Source organism: Camelina sativa, chromosome 16 (genome assembly GCF_000633955.1).
Source record: "Camelina sativa cultivar DH55 chromosome 16, Cs, whole genome shotgun sequence".
In the NCBI taxonomy this organism is placed as follows: Eukaryota; Viridiplantae; Streptophyta; class Magnoliopsida; order Brassicales; family Brassicaceae; genus Camelina; species Camelina sativa.
In genome coordinates, this window is record NC_025700.1 from 26,816,736 (window position 1) to 26,836,378 (window position 19,643).

The following is a 19,643-nucleotide window of genomic DNA, read 5'->3' on the forward strand; positions in this document are numbered from 1 at the left end:
AAGAAGATATTTAGATAACATAGAGATAAGAAAAGGAAATGAAAAGTTGTGAAAATGACCTAACAGAGTGGATAAATAAATACAGACGACTAAGAAGGAATAATTAAAAGTGTCTTCGAGTTTATAGACAACCGTGCAAGTCTCTTTATATATATGGACGTAAATCAAAGGCTACTTTTAATTGTTCCTCTAGTTCACACAATATTTGTCCACAAGTCGACAAAACTAATATCATATCTATTTCTGAAAAATCCATCAAATTAAACTAGCTAAGATTGAGTTGTGTTTGATGTGAGATTATAAAATTTATGATGAATAATCTTATTTTCGGATCCGAAGATTTTGTTCACTTCTACAGTTCTACTTTACTTAGTCATAATTGTCATAGTTGCATAGGACAAATATGTGCGTCTCTCTAAGACTCTTATGTTCAGAATGGACAAATTTTTTTTACAGATATGGGTTAGATATAAAAATGGGATAGCTAGTTTTGTTTTTGGATTAGGTATGCATCACATTAACACCAATGACGTTAGACTAGTTTTGGTGAGTTTACATCCAATAGGGGTCGACTAAATGAGCGGAGTTAGCTAAATTAATCTGTAAAAGAAAGAAAACAATTTTATTGGTTGAAAACAACCATATTATTATATGGTTTGGTAAAAGAATTGTGAAATGGTGTTATCCATACACAACCCAAAATTTCATCATTTTAGAAATCACTAATCAAAACCGGTCAATGTGAAAAGGGACAATCTATCAATTTAGTGACCATGTTAGGTATGAGTCCAAATCTTTAGACTAAACACCAATCAAATTAAACAATGTTCTTCACTTTTATTGTTTTCCCTAGAAAAATAAAAAGAAAGAAAAATATTGCTTTGAATATTAAGTGTCTAGTTCCAACACATTCATGTAATTTTGTGGTTTGGTTGTGCAATATTTTTTTAAAAAATTAACAACTCTATAGGTGAAGAAAAATAATTTAACAATTCCCTCTAATTAACTCACGGGTTTCTTCTAAGCTACTCGTCTTCATCCAATGTTTGTTTAGTCAGACGTGAGAGTTGAGACGCCTAATTATAGAACTGCATGAGTGTTACGATCACACATGTACAATTTCTAAACATGTCAAAATTAAGATGTCGTAGTCTACACGTGTATCGTACGTAGGTTTATCATGTAAATTCAATGATGACACATTGATACAAAAATATAGACTACTCCTAACTTGTTATATTTACTCGATCGAATCCAATATCTAAAGCTCACTACTATGATAGAAATAAATAGTATACACGACATAGCAAACATGGAAAACGTCATTTCCAATCACTTAATTTGTTTAGGTTGTTTTATTAGCAATATTATACTCGAAATCATTGTTTAGGTTGTTTTATTAGCAATAATATACTCGAAATCATTTGTGTATGATTTTTATATTTTGTTTGTGTTCCTTTTGCTATCTATAATTCACATACCTATCTAACCGATTCTCAATGTGAATACTACATGGTAATAATTCTATTAATTAGTACTTGAGTAGAAACTACTACGTAACGTACGGTATGTATATTATGATCGATAATTTTTTTTTNTTTTTTTTTTTTTTTTTTTTTTTTTTTTTTTTTTTTTTTTTTTTTTTATAAGGATCGTAATAGATAAAGTCTACTTATTTAGAAAGTGACCCTTTTTGGCATCCCACTATAAATTTTCTATACCATGTAAAATGTGACATTATTATTCAATGTGTAGGTGAACTGGTGAAGTTGTCCCTTAAATTTGAGAGTTTTTATTTGCACACTCGTCTTTGAATTTGACATTTGTGTGTGCAGGTGTCCCAAATGTTGTCATATCGAGTTATTATTATACTGTGGATCTAATCAATTATGTAAAGCTTCAACCAGGTCACACTAGCTAGTAGCTAATTAGTGAATATCCAAAGCTTTATATTTAATGGGATTTAAAGCTGTAAGTATATGTAAAGGGGCAAAAAGAGGCGCAGTGAGTTACAAGTAGGATTCACTTTGTAATTATATATATATATATTTTTTTTCACATGAATATGTAAAAGAATGCAACTTTAACTTGCTTTAACATCCAATCAAAGAGTCACTCAAATCCCACTTACCTAACTGGTGGTCTCTATGCTTTTTTAACAAACTTCTTGAGTCAAAACTCAGATTATTCAATTCTAGTAAAGATCATAACCACCATGATAATTTTGTAGTGATTGATTGAAGAACATAAGCATTACACTAGACTACAAGCACTAGTGAAACTACTTGGTATACTTTACATATGCAGATGGTACAATTTTATTTTCCTACCTAACTATTACAAATATGGCTTCTCCGTCACGGTAACGACAGTCACAAACGTCGTCCGCAAGACAAACCTAATTCATAGAGAGATCATAAGGATAAATGATCCAAAGAGAGTATAACTAAAAGAATCAAACATTAGACCATATAAGTCATCCCAGCTTGCAAGATGTTCATATGAGGAACAGTGAGATTCGCAGCCCCAGCTCTGCAGTTCCTTCTCAAAAACGCATAGAAGTAATTAATCACAAGCTTCTTCACAAATATCGAATTCTTCTTCGCCCTCACATCTCCATGAGCCAGCAAATACGTTAGCCCCGAGTCCGTGGCTTCTCTCAAAGCCGCAAGCTCATATTCCAGAGCTGGATCTTCCTCCATAGACGATCCTACGCTAGGAGACGGCAAAACCTCGGAGTCAAACTCTTGCTCTGGCTCAGACCGCTTTGCACGGTGAATGAGAGGAGCCATGAGGTCGTCTGTGTAGGTATCACTTGCAACGGAAACCCTATCGGGATCAAAATCATTCAGAGTGCTCTCTAGAGCATCCTCTAACGCTTCACATCTCAAGAACTTCTCTAGACTTTCAATAAGAAGCTGTTCAAACACTCTAGAATCTTCTTTTCTAACGTCTTTGTAACCGTACCTCGCAATGCACCTGAACATATGGTAGTCCTTAGGACATACCCGTCTGAAAAGGAACCTCTCCTCTTGAGGAACGACAGGGACAGGAACATATTTGATACAGACAAAGATGATTGTAGAGTGAATTGCGGGAAGAGTGATCAAGAACTGTCCGAAAATGGAAGGTATGCCTTGGACAAGCTCATTGTAAAGGAGTCCAATCCCGGGGATTCGAATTGTTCCAAGAGTTGAACCGAGTTCACGCATAAAATCCATTGAGATTCTTTCCCTAACCTCGCTTTGGTACTTGAGCACGCTTCCGTTGTTCCAAATGTACATTACGGTGAGGAAGAAAGTGGCGAATACTAGCGGAACCCAACCACCTTCCAAGATCTTGGTGAGAACCGCAAGCAAGTAAATGGTCTCAACGGATCCGAATATAAGTGGAAAACAGATAGCCAGAAATAGATTGGTTTGCCAAATGAGAAGCATCACCAGTGTTACCAACACTGTGCTGACCATCATTACACCTACCTCTGCTATGCCTGAATCAAGAAAATAGAAACATTGACGAAAAAAAAAAATCAAAAAACAAAAAGCCTTTTCTAAGACTCAGCACAAAAAACCAAACTGACCGTAAGCATTGGCGATGTGGGTTGTGCTTCTGAAGATGGAGACAACGAGTATGCACATGATCATCAAGAACCAATTGATGACAGGAATGTAGATTTGACCTATCCGTTTCTTAGAGGTGTGGATAATCTTCAGCCTTGGGAAGCAACCAAGAGCCATGGCTTGTTTGACACATGAGAAAGTTGCAGAGATCATGGCTTGGCTCGCTATCATCGCGGCTAATGTCGCGATCACAAACACCGGCCAGAACAAACTCCCTGCTCAACATTGCATTATATTACAGTTTCAGCATTTTTGAAATCTACTAATAATAGTAGCTGAGACCTTGGGGATATATTGATTGGTTACCTGGAACTGAATCATAGAATATGCGAGCTGAGGCCTCAGGATGCTTTGTTAGATAAGCAGCTTGACCCATGTAAGCTAAGAGAAGGCATGGGAATACCACGCAAGTGAATGCCATCTGTATAGAACGAACTGAGAAATGTCCCAAATCTGCAAACATTGCTTCGGCTCCTGTGTAGTTTCAAAAACTTTGTAACAGAGGTTTGGTTTTTTTTGTTTTTAGACGTTGTGAGTTGAGAGTGCGTGTTTACTTACCTGTAATGCATAAGACACATCCACCAAGAGCAGACCAAGCTTGTTTGCTATTCTTCTTGAAGAACAAAACAATGTAAAACGGGTTTAAAGCTCTTATGACAGTGATGTCGTACTTCAACAGATTATAGATTCCAATAGCACGGAGAGAGAAGAACCAGAGCGCAAGAACTGGAGCAAATAGAAAACCTACTTTACCCGTCCCAAACCGTTGTATGCTGAACAAAGCCACGAGAATCACAATTGAAGACAAAACCAATGCATCTGAAAACAAGAACACACCAAGATCAAAATGACATCAAGACGCAATTTAGATAGAAAGAGAGAAATCATGTGATATTGATTCTCACTTGTTCCAAATCCTTCAACTTCACCTTGTAACCCACTCATTGCAGACATCACTACATTAAAATCAAAAGGAAGATCAAATCTCAATCTTGACCAGACCACTTCTTAGTTTATCTGTAAATGATTTGAAAGTTACACTAGTGTATGAATTCACCAAATCTTTTGGGGAAGTCTATTGCAACAAAACAGACTCACCTGACATAGCTGGTGTAAGAATCCCATCGCCAATAATCATGGAAGTTCCCATTAGGACTAAGAGCAGAAGAAGAGTTTTCAAATACCCTTTAGTCTCTAAAGCTTCTTTAATTCCCAGAGCTCTTTCCAACTCAGGAGTTGGGAGTTTAAGCCTAAAACTCGAGATCTGCTCATCTGCAGGTTGCTGATTTGGCAGCTTATTCACCTTTGCATACCTACAAATAAGTGAATACAACGCAAATGTTCCACCTGCACACACACACAGACACTAAGAAACGACATAAACTCCAGTTTACTAAAAACATCGATTCGGATGCCTTACCTTCACCATTGTCGTTGGCTTTAAGGACAACAAAAACATACTTAGCCAAAGGAATCACAGCAATAGTGTAGATGACTAGAGACAAGGCACCAAGAACATCAACTTCTGATCTAATAGGAACTTTACTGAAAACATCACTGAACACATACAAAGGGGATGTCCCCATATCACCATAAACAACACCTAACGTCTGAAACGCTATCCCAATTGTACCCAATAGTGACAAATCCTAAAAAAAAAAAATTCAATTTTTCAATTGTCAATAACACAAACACCAAAAGGGCAGTTATAAAAATCAAAACTTTGAAGTCATACCTTGAGATTGTGACCATGAGAAGCAGCAATTTCCATGGCTTCAACATCAAGAGAATCAGCTCTTTTAGGCTTTATCATAAGTCTTCTCCTCAAATTCCCAAAACTGTAGTCTCTATCTCTGATTTCATAAAACGGCGGTGTTTCAGAGTCAACTTCGCTTCCATCAACCCATCTCCGGTCACTGCTTCCGGTACCAACACGTCTGAGACTATTGTTGCTACTTCCTTCTTCAATTTCATCCATTATTTTTGAGAACTTCTCCTCCAAAACGAGAAGCANCTTTTTTTTTTTTTTTTTTTTCTTTTCTTGAAAGGATTTTAATTTTTGGTTGGAGGAAAAGTTAGCAGAGATTGGATTTGGTTGAATACGACTTCTTTCACTGACATGGTCTCTCTCACGGGGTATGTAACATGTTTACTGTTACTGTCAAGAAACGTACAAAGTTCTCAATTATTTGAACTTCTTTGTTAAGCTAATTTACAAATACAAACTCCTAACGTTCCCAATTATAAAAAAAGTATTTTTTTTTTCCTCGATTCTGTATCCTCCTCTAAAAACATTATCCATTTGTTTTGTTTTGGGTAATAAGAACATGAATCTCTACATTTTATAATGGAACCCTAAATTTGGGAATTTGCAGAAGCCCATTTACCAATTTAGGTGCGAGAAAGGCCCATTTAATTAGGCCCAAATGTAATTGCCGACTTCGAAAACTCGATTGCACAAAAGGTTTTATAACTTCAAACATTCGTCGCCGGCTTCAAACATCATCCATCATTCACTGCTCCGTCTTCAAATCTCCGAGTTAGGTTACTCCTTCGATTCAGTCCAGGTACCTTTGATTTTTCCTCGTCTTTTCAATTGGGTAGCCCCAAGCTTCCAGTATAAATTAGGCTTTCTGATTCAACGATCTCGTTTTCGTTTCATCCGCAGATCGCTGAGGCGTTTGCGTTCTAAGTAGAAGAAAGATTATTATGGTAAGCGTTCATTAAACCTCATCTCTTCATTTGTATCGACATGTTTTTTTTGTTAATTTTGATTTCAATCATCTTGTCACAAAATTTCAATTTTTACGGTTTCAGAGTAGTTCTTGTTTCTCTTTGTTTGAATCCTCTTTCTGCTATATGAACATGGTAAAGGTTAAGAATTTGCTAACTAAATATGTTGGATCTGTTGTTATAGGCAACTCTTGAAGATTCATTCCTTGCTGATCTTGACGAGTTATCTGACAATGAAGCAGAAATGGTGAGTGTCTTTTAAAACCATTTTTTTTTTTTTATTAATTTTGATCTGTTTCCTCTTTTTGTTTTTTGGTATTTGACATGGAGGAGATGTGGTTTTTAATTGTAGTTTGGTCGATTATTCATATTCAGGACGAGAATGATGGTGATGTTGGAAACGAGGAAGAAGATGTTGACATGGACATGGCGGATTTAGAGACTCTTAACTATGATGATCTCGACACTGTTTCTAAGCTCCAGAAAAGTCAGAGATATATTGATATAATGCAGAAAGTGGAGGAGGCTCTTGGAAAAGATTCTGATGGAGCTGAGAAAGGAACTGTGTTGGAAGATGATCCTGAGTACAAGCTTATTGTGGATTGCAATCAGCTCTCTGTTGATATTGAGAATGAGATCGCTATTGTCCACAGCTTTATCCGTGACAAGTACAAGCTTAAGTTTCAAGAGCTTGAGTCGTTGGTTCATCACCCGATCGATTATGCCCGTGTTGTGAAAAAGATTGGCAATGAGACGGATATAACTCTTGTTGATCTTGGTGACCTTCTTCCATCTGCTATTATAATGGGTATTTCAGTTACTTCTTTAACCACCAAAGGGAGCCCACTGCCAGAGGATGTCCTGCAAAAGGTGTTAGGGGCTTGTGATCGGGCTCTAGATCTTGATTCCGCACGGAAGAAGGTCCTTGACTTTGTTGAAAGTAAGATGGGATCTATCGCACCTAATCTTTCCGCCATTGTTGGAAGTGCTGTTGCAGCTAAGCTCGTTGGGACTGCTGGAGGTGTGTCAGCGCTTGCTAAAATGCCTGCCTGTAATGTTCAAGTTCTTGGCCACAAGAGGAAGAACCTTGCTGGGTTCTCTTCAACATCACAGTCCCGTGTGGGTTATATAGAGCAGACAGAGATTCTCCAAAGCACGCCTCCTGGACTTCGGGCTCGCGCTAGCAGGCTTGTGGCTGCAAAGTCAACTTTGGCAGCAAGAGTTGATGCTACTAGAGGGGACATGTCTGGGATAAATGGAAAAGCTTTGAGGGAGGAGATCCGTAAGAAGATTGAGAAGTGGCAAGAACCTCCTCCTGCAAGGCAGCCTAAGCCACTTCCTGTTCCTGATTCTGAGCCCAAGAAAAGAAGGGGTGGTCGCCGTCTAAGAAAAATGAAAGAAAGGTAGCCTATTTCATCCTACTTTGTGTCCTTAATGATTCTAGATGGAATTCTACTACTTGCTGTATTCTTACCATCATTCTCTTTTAACCAGGTATGCAGTGACAGATATGAGAAAGATGGCCAACAGGATGCGGTTTGGTACACCCGAAGAGAGCTCCCTTGGTAAAATATCTTGTACTTTTTACTTGTTGTTAATGGCCACTTTTAAAAAACTTAGTCTAATATCTGTTCTTCATGATGATAGGTGATGGACTTGGTGAAGGCTATGGAATGCTTGGCCAGGCAGGAAGCAACAGGCTGCGAGTATCCAGTGTTCCCAGCAAGCTGAAACTTAATGCTAAGGTCGCCAAAAAGTAAGTTTTCTTTATTTCTTTCGGTGTTTTCTCCGATTTTTATGTTAGAACTCTTACCATGTAGATTAATCTTTACTGATCCTGCCATGTTCTTCCATAATATCTCCTGTGCGTCCTCATTTTGAACTGTTTATCAATGTGGCTCTTTTCAGGCTCAAAGAACGACAGTATACAGGGGGTGCGACTACCTCTGGTTTGACTTCGAGCCTGGCTTTCACTCCTGTGCAGGTAACAAACATTTTCATTTGATTCCTGACAAATGTTTTATCTTGTTGTTGTGATCCATTTGCATCGCTGTCTGACTCCAATTGGTTATATATTTGACAGGGGATAGAGTTGTGCAATCCGCAGCAGGCACTAGGATTAGGCAGTGGGACTCAAAGCACTTACTTCTCAGAGTCAGGAACCTTCTCAAAGCTCAAGAAGATTTAAAGTTGCAAGACAGAGAGACAAGTTTTCAAGTGTTGAAAAGCTTTTGGGATTTTATCTTAGAAGATGAATGGTGTAAATGAATTGAAGAAGACAGAGAAAGGTTTAAAGCAGTGTTATAACTGCTTTCTTTTTCTCTTTTAAGGTTTCTTCTGTCACTTAAGTCTAAAGAGACCCAAAAAAAATACTGTTTCATATGGAGTCCCTCCAGAATCACTTTTGTCGCACAACCATAGTACCATACCTTAAAAAGTTAAAAAGACTTGCCAATTTAAGAAACGTTTCATTAATTTTATCTTGTTTTCACCCACAGATTCATATCTATCTTCAACATACACAGATTCCTTAGGTTCATGTATCAGCCACATGATTCACGCAAGCCATTGTAACTTCAAAAGATAAGGTGCGAGTAAAAAAAAGATGAAAATATCACCATCGATGTAAAATGTTCATTAAGACTCAAGACTAGACCCTACGGTTCAACAGTCATATAATGACATCCGCGTGGTTGACAGCACAATGGAGACATTATTGTTGTGAGAAAGTGTTTGCACCCGCTGTTTAAAGTTAAACCTATGGTTATCACTTAACAGTATAGCTATCTTGTGTAATGTCTTTGTGATTATAAGCACAAGTTCCACAAATGAAGCCACGTGCTTTGACTCTAAATCCTGAGGGTATCTATTCCATCGTTGATCCCGATTCAAGCCTTGCAAGTCCAATTATTTGTCCAAACACATCCTCTACTCAACAGAAAAATAAAATAATGGTTCTATGATTATTCGAACTCGATAATAGTTGGAAGGGAGGGCAAGGAAACACTAATAAAAGAAGGTCATGGTAACTACATACCGGTAAGCTGTTGCGTACTTCACGAACTGTCACCATCTTTAAATCAGGTGAGTTTTGTAAAAGTCTTTCTATACCAGGAATAACATACTCAAGAGTCAAAGCTTTTATCTTGAACACTGGAAAAGTAGCACCACAAACCTCGGCAAGAGATAAAATCTAACATAAGAGATATATATAGTGAAGAACACCAAAACACATATTAATTAGTACCATTCGTAAACTTACTTATACAGCCTCATAACCAACATAAGTAAGAAAGAGTTAAAGACAATATTAGAGAATGCAAGAATGGTCTCAAAACATACCAGAAGAAAGTTTCCCCCAAAACTAAGCCTCTTTGCATTCTCCAACTTCTTTAGCATTTTAGTCACTGACACTGTGACATGATGTAAACCATCCATGACGCTGGCTTGTATTCCAAAGTTCAGTTAAGCTTCAGTTAAAGAAGAGACATCAACTTAAGTAAATGGCGACTGAGAGCTTCGCAACGTGAGACAATGGATATGTGGTGCCACAATCTGCGTTCCATATATATATATATATATATATATATATTACTCAGGGTTTGTTTTAGTTAGTTAATTATTAATGGATCAAAAAAATTTATGAGTTTGGTTATAATGAGTTGATGAGTTCACAAAAATCATACAAAACATATTAATCGAGTTTGATAACCAAATCAAAGTAAAAACCATTGCAAATCCAACCGCTCTCTTCAAACAATTATTACTTATTATAACCTGGATCCAAATTCAGTGATATACTTTGGTCTTCTCTCGTGTTATCACAGGCTGGTTCTTTATCCATCTCAAGTCGAACCACACCAAAATAGGTATTTTATAAAACAATGGAAAGCTTATAAAAATTGAAAATAAATGTGATGAAATTATATTGTGCTTAAAACTTGCAGTCTAATATTGTTTACTAAGATGGCCATTGTGTCATTAACCAGGTGATCAGATCCAATGTGTAAGTAAAAAACAAAAAACAAAAAAAAAAACACTGAATATTAATTAATTGAGGCTCCATGTAAGATGGTCATCAAGACTCGAGAGTCAAGACTAAACCCTATGATTCACAACTCATATGATGTGTGCCATTCTGCCTGGTTGAGAGCACAATGGAGACAGTATTGTTGTGAGGAAGTGTTTGAACCAACTCTTCAAACTTAAACCTAGGGTAATCTCCGTATAACTGTAGAACAATCTTGTCTAATGCCTTTGCGTTTTTAAGCACAAGTTCCACAAATGAAGCCACGTGCTTCGACTCTAATTCCTGGTGGGATCTATTCCAAGAGGCTCCATCTTTTGATCTCGAATCTCCCACGCCCACGTAGTCGTTACAATAGTTCTTCTCAACAGAACAAAAAAAACAAAAGAAAACATGATTCTTGGATTATTCGAACTCGATGATAGTTACAAGGGAGGCTTAAGGAAAATAAAAGAAGAAGTTTATGGTAAATATATGAACCTCTGTCTTTGCATGAACTGTCACCGTCTTTAAATTAGGTGAGTTTTGTAACAGTGTTTCTATACCAGGAATAACACACTGAAAGATCTCTGTCTCAAGAATCAAAGCTTTTATCTTCAACATTGGAAAAGTAATACCACGAACCTCCCCAACAGATAAAAGCTAGCATAAGAGATAGTCAACCACAAAACAAATATTTCTTTATTAGTACCATTCGTAAAAACTTATACAGGCCTCATGAAAACTAATCCATCGGCACACGTTAACTGTGAGACCAACATATATAAGTAAAGTAAGTAAGAGAGTTGTAGACGACGTTAGATCCTAAAACATACCTGAAGAAAGTTGCACCCAAAATTAAGCTTCTCTGCATTCTCAAACTTCTGTAGCATTTCATGAAGGGATTGAAATAGAGAATCATTGATTGTCTCTCGACCTGAGTGACGGGAAACGTCCACTTTAGCTTCAGTTAAAGACGAGACATCAACTAAAGCACATGGAAACTGATGGTTGTGCATTCTGAGAGAATGGACATGTGGTGCCACAATCTGCATTGGCTCCGACATAAAACGGCTGCAGGTTATTTCTAACGTTCTCACGCCCAGCGATTTGCTGAGATCAAGAACCCAAACATTACGACAACGATTCAATTTTAAGCTTTCGAGAATCGGACAACCACATAGAATCTTAGCAACAGATTCATCGGAGATAGAACTGTAAGTCAAGGACAACTTCTTTAGCGATGTCCAAGATACAGAACATGAGAGAATCATACAAACACTTGGTAACTCAAAGCTGAGTTGCTTAATAGAGGAATTGTTGTAGAAGATATCAGGCATGTTATAGTTATAATGATAATTACAATTTTGACTGACGTAGAAGGATAGATTCTCCACGTTGCGGGACATGGCGAACTCCATCCACCTGTCCATGTCGGCAACAGTGTGATACATTCTGGTTTTGAGATGAAACTTGATCATCTTGGGAGCTGTGCAGCGAGTTAGGGGTTCTTTTATCCAAGCAGCATTGCCTGGCGGCATAGAGCTATCAACAAAGGAAAGAAAAGGTGAATCGGACCATACATGCCTCCATCGTCTAGACAAGACACAAGTTGTCATGGCGAGTTGCGTCGGAACAAAGAAGAGGATATGTTGGAGGATCCCATCAGGCAACGAGCTTATTAAGTCAATATTCCGGAGATGATCACCACGAAGATGATCGTTACACAATATAGGAAGACTTGAAGCGGCTGTGGAGCTCTCGTGCGCCATCTTACTTTGTTAACCTAAATTTTGTTCGTATCTTTTTTCTTTGACTCTTAACACAATCTAATGACTTTGTGTCATTCTTTTCTAATTTTTTTTTATTAATACACTAGTCAAATAATATATAGCAAATTTTATTAATTAGTTAATGATATCCTACTATATTAACCGAGAAGTATAAATATAAAATTAATTTTAAAAAGATAAAAAGTTACATTATCATGATAAAAAAGTTACATTATAAAGCAATTGTTTAATTTTTCAATAAAGATAAAAATATAATTTTAATATTAAACTAATAAATTTTTTTAACTAATTATTAGTTTAATTTCCTAAAAAAAATATTTTCTCTCTATACTTTATGGACAAAAATTATAAATTAATCAGAATTTTAAAAACTAAGATTTTATATATAAGTATATAATATAATTATTTTTAATAACTATATTTAGAAGATTTTATTAAGATTTTAAATTATGATATATCATCTTAATTTCTTTTATTTTATCAACAATCTTTTTTGAATTATCATATAATACTTATGATTAATAAATATGTAGATTTTTTCTGCATATGTTGTGATTTTTTTTAAAAGAAGTTATATTACTCAATTTATGAAGAAAAAAATATGCACTTTAATGTTTCACATTGGCAGGTTGGTAAAACTAAATTTATGTGATTGATAAATTAATAAATTTTATTTACTTACAATTATAATATTATAATTACTACTTTAAAATATTTCACAAAATAATGATGCAAATACAACACACAAACAATATAAAAATGTAACATACATCAAAAAAATTAAAATACCATAAAATTCTAAAATAATTAGTATTCAAAAAATATATGTATATTTACCAAACAATTGCAATTGTAATATAACAATAATTATTATTATTATATTAGAATTTTCAGCATGAAATATCTCCTAGTTTTAAATGTTAATTTTACCCACATATTGTTTTCTATACAATATATATAATAAAAAGGTTAAAAATGCTTAAGCAACGTTTATTAACTATTTAATGATTGAAAAGAAAAAAAATTCCCTATAAACAAATTGGCATTTTGAATAATTCCTAGTTTTTTTTAATAAATTGTATTAACATGTTATTTTATTTTATTGTATGATGTAGTGGGCTTTACAAAAATGTGGTTTTATCTGTTATATATTATATTTTAACTGAAAATAAATGAAAATTTTGGTTTTTTTTGTAGAAGAAAACAATAAAAAAATATAGATGGGTCCTCTAAATTATTATACGTTTGGGTTTTCTATGAGAAAACTGCACCGTCCAATGTTTCTTGAAAACTCTTATCTGACCCAAAAGAAAGAAAAAACAATAGAAAATGAAAAAGAGAGGCGACTCAAAAGAGACAACTCTACTGTAGCAACAGCCTCTCGAGTCGTGTAACATCAATAAAATAAAGAAAGAACCTGTAAATTTCTTCTTCGAAACAGTGTCTAAAACCAATGTACAATTATCAAGTTCAGCTTATATTAATATCAGAAAGGAACATCTTATTAATTTACTCGCATATTTTATTTAAAAAAAAAAATCTAAGTTCATTTCACTTACGTTGATCTTAAACACAAAATAATAAAAACATAACAATTGTAAAAACCTCTTCTTCAAGAACAATTATAAAATTTGATAAAACCGTTAATAATGTTTTCATCCAATAACATCCTAGAAGTCTCCTCTAAAAAAAATTAATAAATCATTCACACATCATTGGATCCATCAATCAAATGAAATTCATGTTTATCTAAACTAGCACAATAGTATAATAATTGAATTATGAAATAAAAATATCAGAAGCATCATAGAAACTGTCGGCTACCTCCATGCACGGTACACCCTTCACCTTCACGACAAACTTGGTCCCTCTCATCACACTTCATCGCCACGCTATACCACGTGGCAAATTCACAGACCCTTAAATCTATCAACGAATCATACATCTTCACGTGTCACAAAAAAATCCGACACCACGTAGCGACTACAGACCTTAGAATTCTCAACGAGTCAAACCTCTTCACGTGTCGCAAATTTGTAGAAAGTTCAAAACCTCACACCACACAAACCAAGTGGTATATATATCATCATCACAATCACTAAACATAAACACAACCTCAAAATAAGACTTAGAGAAACTATCTTTAGTTATCCTCTCAACCTTATATAAAAAGAAAAATGATACATACACAAACCGGGTCAGGTCGTCGGATTCTAACATTTCCAGCGGTGAATCCATGCGAATCCATCTCCGTAACCACTCTCCTCGACTCACTATTACAAATCTCCGGCGAGATTCTAAGCTTCAAATCAAAACACTTCTCAACCAACAAACGAAGTGTTAAAGAAACTCTACGACATATCCAATCTCTTGTCATCTTCTTGGAAGACCTCCGGGTTCAAATCCGTTTCGGGTCAATCTCAGCGAGTCGTCGTTCAGTAATCTTGAGTCTTTCGGAGCTACACGTCATCTTCCAAAAACTCAAGTTCCTTTTAGAAGACTGTACACGAGAGGGAGCTAAGCTATATATGTTGATGAACTCCGGTCAAGTCTCAGCTCATTTCCGGGCCTTGATCCGATCCATATCCACTAGCCTCGACACGTTTCCAGTCGAGTCTGTCGAGTTACCTGGAGAAGTCAACGAGCTAATCTATCTAGTCATGCGTCAGACTCGTAAATCAGAAGCGAGACCTGACCGAGACGACAAACTGGCTATAGACTCTGTTCGTTGGTTCTTTAATCTGTTCGAGAATAGAATCAACCCGAACTCGGATGAGATACTCCGAGTTCTTGATCACATTGGTGTTAGAAAATGGAGAGATTGCGTTAAAGAAGTCGATTTTTTACGTGAAGAGATCTCCGCGGGAAAGAAGAGTAAAATCGAAATCGAGCTTCTAAGTAGTTTAATGGGATTCATATGCTATTGTAGATGTGTGATACTTCGAGGCATTGATGTTGATGATGAAGTTGGTGACGAAGATGAAGAAGAAGAGGATTTGATGATGATTCGTGGTTTAAACATCGATGATCTTCGTTGTCCGATTTCTCTAGAGATCATGAGTGATCCTGTGGTTTTAGAAACAGGACACACGTATGATCGGAGCTCAATCACGAAGTGGTTCTCCTCCGGTAACATCACATGCCCTAAGACCGGTAAAAATTTGGTTACTACTGTGTTGGTAGATAACTTCTCTGTCAAGCAAGTGATCCAAAGCTACTGCAAGCAAAACGGTGTAGTTTTGGGTCAAAAGGGGAAGAAGAAGGTGGCTGTAGCGGAGAGTTTAGCGGCGGAAGAAGCTGGGAAACTAACCGCGGAGTTCCTCGCCCGAGAATTGATCAACGGGGACGAAGAAGAGATGGTTAAAGCTTTAGTAGAGATTCGAATCCTCACCAAGACGAGTAGTTTTAACAGAGCTTGTTTGGTGGAAGCTGGTGTTGTGGACTCGTTGATGAAGATTCTTCGTTCTGAGGATCCGAGGGTTCAAGAGAACGCCATGGCTGGGATTATGAATTTGTCTAAAGATACCGCCGGAAAAACTCGAATCGCCGGCGACGACGGTGGTGGATTGAGGCTGATCGTGGAGGTTTTAAACGACGGTGGTGCGAGAAGAGAGAGTAGACAATACGCAGCGGCTGCGTTGTTTTATCTATCTTCTATCGGAGATTACAGTAGATTGATCGGAGAGATCTCAGGTTCGATCTCGGGATTGGTGAGAATCGTCAAGAGCTGCGATTTCAGCGATTTGGCGAAACGCAACGCGTTGATCGCGATTCGGAGTTTGTTGATGAACCAACCTGAGAATCACTGGCGTGTTCTCGCCGCCGGATCTGTTCCCGTTCTTCTCGATCTTTTGAGATCTGACGAGGTTAGCGACGGAGTCACGGCGGATTCGATGGCGATTTTGGCGAAAATGGCGGAGTATCCAGACGGGATGATTTCTGTGCTCCGTCGTGGAGGATTGAAACTCGCGGTTAAGATTTTGGGTTCGTCGGAGGTTTCGCCGGCGACGAAGCAGCACTGCGTTGCTCTGCTTTTGAATCTGTGTCATAACGGAGGAAGTGACGTCGTTGGGTCTTTGGCTAAGAACCCGTCTGTTATGGGGTCGCTTTACACGGCGTCAAGTAACGGCGAGTTTGGAAGTGGGAAAAAGGCAAGCGCGCTTATCAAAATGATACACGAGTTTCAGGAGAGGAAAACCGGTACGGTTGAACCGGTCTTAGGAAGAGAACGGTTCGTACACGCCTGGTGATTTGGTTTATACACAGACGCGGTAGTAATAACTCTTTGAGCATTTTTTATCGAAGGGTTAAAGATAACTTCATTTTTTTTTTTTATAGATTTAGGAATTAGAATACTATTTACTATTTATACGTACAAATATATTCTTACTTAAACCTGTATATTTTTTTAGCTTTGGGATGATTTTTTAATAACCCAAAGAGCTAATAAATGTAATCAGTTTCCAAAGACACTGAATAATACAAGTCCTTGTTATCAGAATCAATACTTGTCCTATATATTTTATAAATCTGTTTCCACTATCATTTTAATTTGTAATTTAAAATGATGCCCCAAATAAAATAAACTAGTTTTTATATACCAAAGTGAATAAGAATAAAGATTGAGAGGTCAAAAACTCATCTTTTAAACTAAGGAGAAGAACAAAGAGAACTTTAAACTAAGTGGTGCAAATATTTATTCTGTGAATTAGAATGTATATCTTGTGTTTTTTCTTGTTTCAATCTCTTCTTTTGCATTAAGCTTGTAAAACATGGCGATTCTTTTTTAAATCCAAGGACAAGAAGACTTCGAAAAAAATTGGGATATGAAACAACATAGGAGGAAAAATCTTTTAAGAAAAGTTTCAGGCTTTGGATTTTACCGGGACTCCAGCTTCCACCCGCTTGATCTCAAATATAAGCATTCTCCACATCTTCAGCACAAACATCTCAGCTTCTTCGTCAAGAATCGATTGCAACAGCTCAAGCATCTGAGACGCTTTCACGTGCTGTTGAGTGTTTGACACGATGAAATCTACCAGCGTCGCTTCCTCTTCTCCTAGAAACTCCATGATTTTCTTTGATATCCATGGCCTCATTCTCTCGTGCAATTGGTGCTTTTCAATTAAAGAAAAACGAGAAAACATGAGCACCAAAACAAACTCACAAGTCACAAGCAAGGCAATCATCACTGATCTTAGTAAAAGTGGAATGAGAAATGAGATTTAGGCTTACCTTGTCATACATAGCCCAGTTTATCTCGTATGAAAATAAGTCTTCCTTCGTCTTTGGAATCGTATCTATCAATTGTTTTGCATCCAGAAACTTAGTATCAGGTATCTTTGTTTTTCCAGGCTCTTTAGCGTCTTTAGTTGGACCGCTATGCCCATCACCTCGGTCCCTGACTCTGTCTCTGTCTCTATCCCTTTCCCTTTCCCTGTCTCTGTCTCTGTCCCGGTGGCTTGCCTTATCATGAGAACGTCTACTCCTTTGTTTTTCGGTTTCTGTTGTTTCCTCCTTGGGATTAGTACTCGAAATTCGTTTTGCAAATTCAGCAGCTAAAGCCAAATGAGGGGGTGTATTCCCTGAACCACCATGGGCCACGGCTTCCTGTTCCTCGGTTGAGTAATCTATAGGAACTAAAGGTTTCATCTTTTTATCCTTATGAGCTTCGTCTTCATCCTCCTCATAGAAAACAGAAGGTACAGATGTCCGCTTTCCAGATCCCACAAGCCCAAATCCTAATTTTTTTGAGGGAGCATGTGCCTCTGATCCACTATTACTATCAATAGCCATGGATTCATTACCAGAACCATTTTGTTCACAATCTACAATTGGCAAAGGGAGACATCAGAAAGAGAGACAGAAAAGAGGAGAACGATAAAAAGGACAAGACAAGAGAGAATCCTTACCTGCTGCATGGTGCTCATGGACAGATTCACTGACAGTTTGGAGAGTTGGGTTATGATCGTTTTCAATAGGTGATGTCTGAACTGTTTCGCTTCCAATAGCTGCCTGTCCAGATAGGAGCCTTAAGGCATCTAATTGCTGTTGCTGCAACTTTTGCTCCTCGGCACTCCTCTTCGCCTCAGCAACCTCTTCCTCTTCTTTCAATCTATCAGCCAAGTCATCCTCCTTTTCTCTTTGTCGCCGTCTTCTTCTCTCATCTAATGACCCCTATGCCATCTTCTTCTTGATTCATCATCCTCTTCATCCTCCTCTTCCTCATAGCGGATTTCCTTTTTCCTCTTACGCTCTTTATCTTTCTCTTTCTCCTTCTCGTACTGTCGTTCCTTCTCCTTTTCTCTTTCTTGGCGTTCCCATTGTCGAAGACGAGCCTGGTAAGCACGCTCTGCATCCTCAAGTTTCCTCCTTTGCTCTCTCTCTTTCCTTGCCCGTTCTCGCTCAGCCTCCCTCTCGTATCTATCCATTTCTTGCTCCTTTTCACTTCTTTCTCTGCTTCTTCTGTCATTTCTCTTATTCCAATCAGGTGAGCTTGTGTCAGGCCTATTGTGTTCTCCAGAAGCCTCAACATCATTTGCTGCAGCATCTACATGAAAAGAACATCCTATCAGACCCATATCAAAAGGAAATTAGAAAATGGCAGCCGAATTAAGGACAAAGAATAGTGGAGGAAAAACAGACCACTCCTAGTTATGTCCGTGTTGGAGTCACCATCCTTAGATTTGAAAGCAAGTTCCATGCCTAAACCATCAGCAGGTGGTGGTGGGGGAGGTGGAGGCAGAGGGTTGGACTTTAACCTTTCTTCAATTGCAGTTTCAATCTTTTCCATAGCCTCTCTGTCTGCTTCCCTTTCATCGTCAGTTAGGACCGCAGAATTTGCAATATCGATGTTTTCTTTACTCTTTGGTTCTCCATCCTTCCCTGTCTCATTTTCAGCACTCTCAAGTTTTTCTCGCTCACTCTCAGAACCTTCAGCTTGGTTCTCTTCGGTTCCTACAGCTTGACTTTCCTTGGCTTTATTTGCAGTCTCTATTTTCTTCTCAACATATTTTAACAAATATTCCTTTGTTGCTTGATTAACATTAACCTACCGGCCATATAAAAAAAAATGAGAATAGAGTTAAAAGAATACCGTAGAAGCATATATAGATCTTGGTTGATACATAAGTGCATCTGCTTGGAAAAACATAAACATATTTTGAAATGAGAAGAGAACTAAACAATTACCAAAAGCTCTTGTCCATCTATAGTACGTTGGGTCAGTAGGCGTATTGCACGGAGAATCCCTTCAGCTGATTCAAATTCGTAGAATCCAAAACCTTTAGGTTTCTTGGTGGTAGGATCTTCCGCACGTAAACAGCTTTTGACATGGCCACAAAACTGCAGGACAAAATTGACAAAATCAATTCTTCTATAGTGTATAGCAAAAGAGATGGACGTAAGTGCCTCGAACATAAACACCCTTAAAAGCAGCAGAAGAGGAAAATACAGATTGCAAGCAGAAAACAAACCTCAAGAATAGACATC

General features: G+C 37.3%; 4 protein-coding genes and 1 pseudogene across 6 annotated transcripts; 2 read left to right on the forward strand and 3 right to left on the reverse strand.

Annotated features, from left to right (window-relative positions):
- LOC104752700 (putative potassium transporter 12) lies at positions 2,201-5,598 on the reverse strand. 2 transcript variants are annotated; one of them, XM_010474902.2, is made up of 8 exons: positions 5,356-5,598; positions 5,041-5,269; positions 4,719-4,967; positions 4,526-4,576; positions 4,179-4,439; positions 3,927-4,094; positions 3,581-3,835; positions 2,201-3,490 (listed from the first exon to the last, which is right to left on the reverse strand). In XM_010474902.2, exons 1-8 carry the CDS (start codon positions 5,596-5,598, stop codon positions 2,463-2,465), a joined length of 2,484 nt encoding a protein of 827 aa, XP_010473204.1. In that variant the 3' UTR covers positions 2,201-2,462. The 2 variants fall into 2 exon arrangements, with proteins under 2 accessions (XP_010473204.1, XP_019092981.1); XM_019237436.1 differs by lacking the exons at positions 5,041-5,269; positions 5,356-5,598 and having other exon boundaries at positions 2,463-3,490; positions 4,526-4,637; positions 4,719-4,806.
- On the forward strand, positions 6,097-8,819 carry LOC104752701 (U4/U6 small nuclear ribonucleoprotein Prp31-like). 2 transcript variants are annotated; one of them, XM_010474904.2, is made up of 8 exons: positions 6,097-6,187; positions 6,289-6,332; positions 6,538-6,600; positions 6,706-7,756; positions 7,848-7,918; positions 8,001-8,109; positions 8,262-8,337; positions 8,437-8,819. In XM_010474904.2, exons 4-8 carry the CDS (start codon positions 6,774-6,776, stop codon positions 8,539-8,541), a joined length of 1,344 nt encoding a protein of 447 aa, XP_010473206.1. In that variant the 5' UTR covers positions 6,097-6,187; positions 6,289-6,332; positions 6,538-6,600; positions 6,706-6,773; the 3' UTR covers positions 8,542-8,819. The 2 variants fall into 2 exon arrangements, with proteins under 2 accessions (XP_010473206.1, XP_010473205.1); XM_010474903.2 differs by having other exon boundaries at positions 6,729-7,756.
- Positions 11,085-12,131, reverse strand: LOC104752702 (putative F-box/LRR-repeat protein At3g18150). The gene is made up of 2 exons (XM_019237862.1): positions 11,196-12,131; positions 11,085-11,126 (listed from the first exon to the last, which is right to left on the reverse strand). Exons 1-2 carry the CDS (start codon positions 12,129-12,131, stop codon positions 11,085-11,087), a joined length of 978 nt encoding a protein of 325 aa, XP_019093407.1.
- On the forward strand, positions 14,246-16,657 carry LOC104752703 (U-box domain-containing protein 19-like). The gene has a single exon (XM_010474906.2). It carries the CDS (start codon positions 14,330-14,332, stop codon positions 16,400-16,402), a length of 2,073 nt encoding a protein of 690 aa, XP_010473208.1. The 5' UTR covers positions 14,246-14,329; the 3' UTR covers positions 16,403-16,657.
- LOC104752704 overlaps positions 16,837-19,643 on the reverse strand; it is a 6,144-nt pseudogene continuing 3,337 nt past the window's right edge.

Excerpts from the sequence above, each read along its gene's own strand:
- LOC104752700 (XM_010474902.2), bottom strand. The coding sequence starts at position 5,598 with ATGGATGAAATTGAAGAAGGAAGTAGCAACAATAGTCTCAGACGTGTT. Across the intron at positions 4,968-5,040 it reads AGCCAACGACAATGGTGAAG|GTGGAACATTTGCGTTGTAT; the intron begins GTAAGGCATCCG and ends GTGTGTGTGCAG. Across the intron at positions 4,440-4,525 it reads AGTTGAAGGATTTGGAACAA|ATGCATTGGTTTTGTCTTCA; the intron begins GTGAGAATCAAT and ends TCTTGTTTTCAG.
- LOC104752702 (XM_019237862.1), bottom strand. The coding sequence starts at position 12,131 with ATGGCGCACGAGAGCTCCACAGCCGCTTCAAGTCTTCCTATATTGTGT. Across the intron at positions 11,127-11,195 it reads TTGGGTGCAACTTTCTTCAG|TTAACGTGTGCCGATGGATT; the intron begins GTATGTTTTAGG and ends TTGGTCTCACAG.
- LOC104752701 (XM_010474903.2), top strand. Across the intron at positions 6,601-6,728 it reads CTGACAATGAAGCAGAAATG|GACGAGAATGATGGTGATGT; the intron begins GTGAGTGTCTTT and ends ATTCATATTCAG. Across the intron at positions 7,919-8,000 it reads ACCCGAAGAGAGCTCCCTTG|GTGATGGACTTGGTGAAGGC; the intron begins GTAAAATATCTT and ends TCATGATGATAG.
- LOC104752703 (XM_010474906.2), top strand. The coding sequence starts at position 14,330 with ATGATACATACACAAACCGGGTCAGGTCGTCGGATTCTAACATTTCCA.